Genomic DNA, 8634 nt, shown 5'->3' with positions numbered 1-8634 from the left:
AGTTAATACAACATGTGACTTTGTGCAATTTAGTCAGGCATGACATCCGTGCCACAGAATTAAGAATGTGTTTGAATTTAGGTTGTGATTGAAAATTGGTTGTTTCGGGATAGTTTCGTGATGCTATAAGTTGCTTTGAAAACATAACTTCAATTCAACGTAGATCTAATATTGCGACATATAATTAGTTTTCTTCATTAAAATAAAAACTGATGGAGAAATAAAAGTACATTTCGCTTATTTACGTCCCTTTCCATTCACTATAGCAGCGTTCACTCAGACGCTCTTTAACATTCGCGCTAAAAAAACGCTTATAATAGTAAACTCCGCCTTACTCCAGGAAAGGGATGTCTTATAGCCTCCACCTTTAAATACAGGAGGGATACTAAAATCATGTGCTAGCACGGGAAAACGTGCATCTTTTCAGATTCAGTTCTAGTTAAACGGGCTATTTCAACAAGATAACCCTTTTTAAATAATTTTACAAAAATAAATTTGAATCTTTTGACATTGTATACTTTCAAAAGTCGCATTTTGAGGAAGATGAACGTTAAACATCATTTTAAGCATAATATTATCATAGTAATTTTAATTTTGAATATAATAAGATCTAATACATTTAAACAATGTACAAAATATTTGCCTGAAGCACATTTTAAAACATATCAATTATACTTAAACAAGTTATAACGCCTCGGGAGGTCATGACCTGTTTTGTTATTGTTGTTGTAATTTACACGGTCGCATTAATTACAATTGTATGTCAGCCATAATGAAAGATTCTGCTCAAATAAACTCGTGTCTCAGGTGTCAATGAATGTGCGACCAGTGTACCTGTATTTAGGTCAAACATACACATGAATAAGTCAGTTGACAGCGTATGGTTTAAGCACACAGTATAGTGTTCTTATGGTTTAAAATATGAGATGCTTTAAACACTATAGTCGAGATGTTTGCTTATCTATTTTGAATAGACAAGTATAATGTGATACCTTTATTAAAAAAAGCAAAGTGAAGTGTACAGGAATTATACTTGTTAATCAAATTGAGAAATTTAATACTGCGCACTGATGCGTGAATGAAATATACGCGGAGATTAAGCATAAATAATAGTATTACGTAGGGGAAAAAAGAAAAGATGGACGTACAGGAATAGCGTTAAAGTGCTACTTAAGTGAAAAAAGACGAACTAGTATTAAGCGTTAATATTGTTTAAAATGAAGAGTTTTATTGTAAATAAACATTCAGGGCAAGTGAAAATGCTACATCGTAAATTATACCGCTTTTTGGTTGCAAATCGATGGATACTTGGGTTGGCGTTCGTATTTATCCTATTTATTGGGATATATCAAGGTAGGTGTAATGAAGTACTTTTCATTTTTGTATGTAAGTTAGTAAATAAATATTTTCTTATCGTGAAATGCGCATATCTATTACAATACATAATTATTACTATGCTGCGCATCGGTCGACTGTTTCACTATCGTTCAAAAGTAACGTAAGTGTATTCAGTGAGCTGCCAAGGGAGCGTAAATACCTATCTTCTACACAGACCTTAATGCCATTTAAGGTCCGTGATATGTACAGGGAAAAAAATAACATTGCACACGGCCCCATGGGCCTATAAGTCGCCAGAAATCATACAATAATAATAATAATAATAATGAAGATGATGATGATGATCATCATCATCATCATCCGCAGTAGCATCAGCATCGTCATCATCATTATCATCATCATTATTATGTATTTATACATATATTATGGTCTGTTTTCCAATACCAATTTGAGTCACTTTGTATATAATTGGTGTCATCATCATCATCATTATCATCATCATCATCATCATCATGTATTTATACATAAATCATGGTTTGTTTTCCAATGACAATTTGAGTCACTCTGTATATTATTGGCATCATCATCATCATGTATTTATACATATATTACGGTTTGACTGAGTCACTTAGTATATTATTGACACACTTAAGAAGAGCGACTAGTAAATAAGACTTATGCATCTTAGTTATACATGTAGTTTATATATATATATGCAAAGATAAGGTAGCGCGGTATTTCAAAAATGCCTTAAGCGTTTTAGCTAACAACTGTGCTATTGTTTTTCAGTCGCTTTAAAAATAGCTTCAGCATAAATTAACATACATTGTTACCTGTTTTATCGCACGTGATCTGGCTAAACGACTATTGTTTTGAACCTACAATCGGTGTAAAACCATGTCATAATTATTTAGTTATAAGATACATTTGTAAACAAATTTACTTTGGGTCATTTATAAGCATTGCTTTTAAGGTCGATATCTGGGGGGGGGGGGGGTACAAAAATTTAACTACCAAAAGTATAGGGCTTGATTGTATACTGGTCGAACAGATTTATCACAAAACCATAACTTCATTAGTAAAACAGTCACAAGAATTATCCAGTATATACTGATATTATTAAATATTATTATATAAAATACTGATGTCATTAACCCGAGTGGCATTTTTTATATTCATTCTTTGTGAAAATTTAATAAGATGCGCAAAGTACTGACTTCATTATTACATTTATTTATTATTGAAAAAAAATGCATTAAATGAATATACTGTAGATGGTGCTTTATTATGTAAATATGAGTGTCGTATTTGTATTGAACATACATCATTGTATTTAAACTTGATATACGTATAAAAGCGGGGATGACCTTCTATACACTATACACATATCAAAGCTCTGTAATAACATCGCTGATTAAAACCTTTATTATTTACCATTCTCGAGGCGTAAATCAGCCACCATAGTTTGATGTATCAAAATATATGAATATATATATAGAATAAATGTTGCTACATCTTCAGTTAGCTGTGACTCAGATTTATTTCATACACCGTATAGAATGAATACACTAGCATAAATTATATACTTGATCTTGTACCATAAATCAATTTAAAAGCTATAAAATATTTGTCCGTACTCATTGGGAAAATAATGATCGCATGATTAGATCTGAAAAAGTTGTGGGTACAGATTTTTCAAAATAGCACGCTCTCTAAATACATGTAAATATCAATAAGAGTATTGTTTTGAATTATAATGTAAAGTGTTTTTTTAAGATTAGAATTTTAATTCGCATAATATTAGATTAAAATGTCAGAATTTAGTATACTTATTATCATGCTTTTACCTGTTTTTGAAGACGTACTGCTTTTATGTTTTTGCATGGTTTTACCGCTCACCAACACAATTTAGGTGATATGAGGATAATTTTAGCTGTACACTTAAAGCAATACCAAGGGAAGGGAGTATTTTATACTTTAATTAAAAAAAATCCGAAACATTTGTTTGAAGTTTGTTTGATTTTTTCCCCTCGATTTCACTAATAATAGAATTAATTTCTATTACAGAATATATAGATTCACGGCAAGCTTTAACAATGGCACAGTTAAGGAAGGACCTCATTAAATTACGTAAGTAACCCAAACATTTTCAACATACAGTTTTGACAAATGTCTTAATTATATAATTTAATAGAGTATTTATTATTTACATTGTTATTTCATTTCATTAATCAGCACGTTGCAAATAAAATTTTAGTAATAAGATCAACGCTTAAAGCTCGAAAGCGTTTTATATAGAGCTAGTTTTATACAGATTCATAGTGATTAAGTATTTTTTAACCTATAGCTCTTCAGCGCTTCTTATGTAAAATTCTTCCAAGTATAATTTCCAATAACCGTAAATTATACCATACCCAGACTATGGTATAATTTTCAGTTTTCAAGATCGAAGGAGTAAGTGTTTCTGGGCGGAGCTATAGGTTAAAACAGATACACCATTGGTGCGTTGGCGATTTCTGGGTTTGCGTAAATTATACCATAATCACGTGACCTTTCTTATGCCTTAACCTCACGAGACGAAAATTATACCATAATAACGTGACCTTTCTTATGCCTTAACCTCACGAGACTTCGTCTCGTGAGGTTAAGGCATAAGAAAGGTCACGTGATTATGGTATAATTTACGCAAACCCAGAAATCGTCAACGCAGCAATGGTATATCTATTACGTATGCACGTCAAAATACTGCTTTGTTTATATTTTGCTACTTTTAAATTAAATGTTAAATCATTTCACATTTAGAGCAACTTTCTTCAGGTTGCATATATCAGCATCTAGAACATGCTCCTTAATCATTATTTAAACTTTATATCTGTAATAGTTATTTCCTTCTTCTTTCTATTTCTCCCATTCATTTATATGAGGAAACTACGGAACGTCGGTAGTTCTACTCAAGATGCTTTTTCGCGCCTGAAATAATGCATCGAATGGCACTTAAGGTCTTCCTCGACAAGTAAAGCTGGGAAGGCGAACCATGACCTTTACTGTGGGTGCGACGTAAAACCCAACAACAACAAAAATATTAATTTATTTTATCATTTATTTATTTATTTATTTTTGCAGCTTATTCCCGGAATAAACATGGACATCATGATATTATTGTTAGTGCATATATGAACAGTGGCTCCAGATTGACAGGAAAGCTGCTTGGGTTTCTAAATCAGTCCTTCTACTTTTACGAACCCTTCTGGAAGTTTACAGTTTGGGACTTTTACAAACCACCTGACCTACGTTGCAGTACGATAGAAGGCCCTTGTAGGTCGGATGTTTTTTTGTTTACGGTTTAAATAAATTTTACTCTCATTTTTAATACATGTTGAACAACAACACACAAACAATCATGTTCTGGATATGTATATGGTAATTTTTAGCTTAATTCCGAAATACCAAATAAAATTGCTCTGTTACTTTATAAGTTTACTTCTTATTATTATTTTATTTGTTTTATTGTTGGATTCGGTGCTAGAACAATATTGACATACAGCAGTATTATAACTCCTTAATTTGTCTTAATTTTCTTATGTTCAACTTATAAATACAATATCGCCCTCACCGCTGGAAAGTCTTCAACATGACTACAACTGTGTTGGTCCGACGTAAAACCCAATCAAAATAAAATACGATTACATTGTATCCTTTTTATTTTTTCTTATACATATTGATCTTAATTTAATACAGAGCTGTACAGACATACACGGAAAACGTCTTTAATATAGACCAGTTCGGAAAACAGACGGAAAATATCGTTAACGAAATACCTCGGTAGGTGATTTATATATCAAATAAAGTATACATGTTAGTTTACAATTCCGTTTCTTCATTTCATTTAGATGTAAATAAATTAACATAATCATCTGAATTTAATTTAATAAATCTTTATTTAAAAAAAAAAAAAAACAAAGGAGGTAATAACACGTGAAAAAAGAATATAAAAGAAGATCTATAAATGAATGAATGAATGAATGAATTGATTAATTTATTAAGCAGAATGAAATCCCTGTTTTATACTTATTACATATTCTTTCTAATCCAAACCATATTTATTCGTTTACTACATCACATCTAAAATTGATATAACAATATGTATGTTATTCAACATAAAATTGTATACATTTTAAATCAATTTATTTGTTTACTTTTCCGTTTCAGTGACACAGAGCCAATAGAGTTAATGCTGCACGTGTTGTCAAGTGTCTTAAACTGCAGTCTCGTGTCATTACTAAATGTTGTACAGGACAGAGTGCACGATCATGGCGGTTATTCTGGTAATTACATTGTTTATTGAAATAATGATAACTCATTGAAAATAACGGAACTAGTAATCTGTAGAGTGTATCTACAAAAGGCGAAAGGTACATAAGAATATACAATAATTGTCACTTATTAACAAATAAAAAGAACACAACACAATCATGCGGAAAACGTTTTAATAGTTTTAAAACATCTATATACTTTAATTATTCTGAAAATTGCTGAATACCTAATGTTTGTTAATTGTAATAATGGGGCGTCCTTTGATGGTTGACTTCAAACCACTTGTTCCTCACCCCTTGTGGGTTTGCATACTAGAAGGAACTTTGAATTCTTTCATTTGAGGAACCTATCCAGCTAGCTTACGGAATGTCGGTGGTTCGACTCGGCTACCCGTTCGTGCCTAGGGAAGCGCACATGAGTTTTACCTCTACCAGAAAAGTTGGAAAGTCGCCATATGACGTATGCTGTGTTTGTGCGGCGTAAAACCAAGAAAAAAAAATGACATACAGTTGTATGTATTTTAAATTGACATGTTCTATATGATGATGGCACATTTCTTATCACGGGCAATGTAACTTTGAAATAGTCCACCAAGTCCACAAATTTGGAATTATTTCACGTGTGATATCCCGCTAGCTGACGAAAGGCCGGTCGTTCTACGCAGGTGCCAGCTCGTGCCTTAAACAATGCGCAAGGGGGTACACTTGATGACCCACACGAACTTATAAAGCTGAAATTTGATTGCCATTTGACATTTACAGTGTCGGAGAAACTTAAAACAACCCAAATAAATTAAAAAGAATGAGAAAAAAGAGATAAAAATATAAAAGATGACTAAAAAGAGAAAAATATATAAAAGATAACTAATAATTAAATGCATCTTTCAATTACTTTATAATAGTTTCAAATTTTAATTTCATTGACAGGTCCTAGCTGGAACAAATACAGAGCATGTGTGGCCGGATTTAATGCCAAAAGTGAATGTTTACGACAGCTTGAAGAAATATGCCGAAACAAAACACACAGAGTTTTAAAAGTCCTTCGGCTCTCTTTTTCGTCTTTCCAACCTTTGATGGAAATAAATCCAAAGCTGAAAATAGTACATCTAGTCCGAGATCCTCGTGCAATTATTCATTCACGCTTGTATTCCCGCTTTTATCCCGTAGAGAGACCAAGAAAGAATGATTCCTTGGAGAAGAACCTTTGCGAGAAGATGCTGGAGGACATTAAGGACGTCATAAAACTTAAGATAAATTATCCAGACAGAGTTATAGTGTTATATTATGAAGATATCATAGAAAATATGGATATTAGACTAAAACAGATTTATAAGAAACTTAATTTGACGTATAACAAGGAAGGCGTTGAGACATTTAGTAAAATAAATGTGAACCTATCACCGCCAGAAATGGGGAGCTCTTTTACTAAAGATAGAAAACATGATAATGCGTTTTGGTGGCGAAAGTACATAACGTGGGAAGAAGTGCAAAGAATAGACAATTGGTGCGGGGAATTGTATAGCATTCTTGGATATAAAACTTTAAGACGAAATGAAATTCGTGATGATTCTGTGCCCAGTTATAAAGTTTCCCCGTCATTTAAGATTCAATAATGTGATGTTTTGTTCTTATTTTTTTGTACTTTCCAGCTATTATATTTTTAATATGTTCTTCGTAAATTTGATCTCATATTGATCTCAATATGGTTAACTTTTATGATGGATGGTTTTGTATAAAATACTAAATTACATGTTATAGAAATATAATGGGAATTTTCTATAACTTATACCGCGATCAATAACGTTGTCTGAAAAGCTATTTGTTTGGTGCTACGATTACCTTCATGCACCTTTGTTGTTCTTTATCTACAGCTATATGCATTATATGCAAATTTGCCATGGCAAATGTAGAAAAAATATTTGCCATGGCAAACCTTATAATAGTTTGAATCTTTCTAAAGTGTGTTAATCTATAGGTTTGAATTTGCTAAAAACTGGCGTGCGAAAAAAAGAAACCGACAGCTTCTTATAGAAAAATGCATCGTTTTGAAATTTTGACCGTTTTTTAAAATTGCGTTTGCTTCAGGCATCTTGGTTAAAACTAAGCGACTCATATCTTTCCATAACATAAACAAACATGGATGACTTGAATTTTATAATTTCCTGCGTGATGGTTATTTACAGCCCAACTTCTACAGAGCTGCCCTCTGTCGTGACTGTCCATGAATCTCTTATAAACGGCAGTATCAATTCTTCCGAAAGCAATTAATTAAATATCTCTAGAAAAAACACAAACTTTGTTGTTAATGTTTTCCAAAGGATATTGCTATGCTTAGATTGCACTACAGTACATCAATGTCTTAAATACAGTGTAAGATTTTCGGTTAATTTATGACAAATTCAATACAAAGTGTAGAAGGCGAACCCTAATGCTCATCAAATAATTTCGAGGCTGTCTGACAGTAAACTTTTATCGTTATTCTATTTCTGATAAAAATTGAATAATTTGAAATTTGTCAAAGGACATTAGCACGCTCTTTCTTTCCAGACATCTTTAAGACATTGTTGACAGCCATTTCCTGGATTCTTTTAACATGTACTATACAAGATAGAAATATTATTACGGCATTGATCCATTGTGATTATACAAGTATTTTCTGGAGTACAAAATACGTCCATTTTTAGTAGACAGTGAAATTACATTTTGGATGAGTTGGATTAATTTCACAATGACATTATTGAAATATAATTTCACGGTAGCCGTATAATTTTTGACTGCGAAAGTATACCATTTTTGATTTTACAGAAATTATTAATTTTCAAAATGAAAATTATAACGTCACGATGTGACGATAAAAAAATGACGACGGTCACACTGAGCGATGGATGCCGGAAAAATTGTGATAACAAAGTTCGTCTTGTGTACTTTATGTTCAGGTGAGCGAATAACAATAATAAAGGCCATTCATCCACAAAAATATTAA

The 8634-nt window shown here is 32.0% G+C and overlaps 2 protein-coding genes across 2 annotated transcripts; both read left to right on the top strand.

Moving 5' to 3' along the window:
* The first annotated feature begins 780 nt into the window (after positions 1-780).
* LOC132756909 (uncharacterized) lies at positions 781-4685 on the top strand. The gene is made up of 3 exons (XM_060748051.1): positions 781-1353; positions 3406-3468; positions 4462-4685. Exons 1-3 carry the CDS (start codon positions 1218-1220, stop codon positions 4683-4685), a joined length of 423 nt encoding a protein of 140 aa, XP_060604034.1. The 5' UTR covers positions 781-1217.
* An 867-nt stretch (positions 4686-5552) lies between these two features.
* LOC132756910 (carbohydrate sulfotransferase 4-like) lies at positions 5553-8093 on the top strand. Its single transcript, XM_060748053.1, has 2 exons — positions 5553-5663; positions 6579-8093. Exons 1-2 carry the CDS (start codon positions 5570-5572, stop codon positions 7262-7264), a joined length of 780 nt encoding a protein of 259 aa, XP_060604036.1. The 5' UTR covers positions 5553-5569; the 3' UTR covers positions 7265-8093.
* Positions 8094-8634: the final 541 nt, after the last annotated feature.

The sequence above is a fragment of the Ruditapes philippinarum genome, unplaced genomic scaffold (genome assembly GCF_026571515.1).
Source record: "Ruditapes philippinarum isolate M1 unplaced genomic scaffold, ASM2657151v2 ctg1380_1_1_1_1, whole genome shotgun sequence".
Classification (NCBI taxonomy): Eukaryota; Metazoa; Mollusca; class Bivalvia; order Venerida; family Veneridae; genus Ruditapes; species Ruditapes philippinarum.
This window is presented reverse-complemented; position numbering and strand designations above follow the sequence as displayed.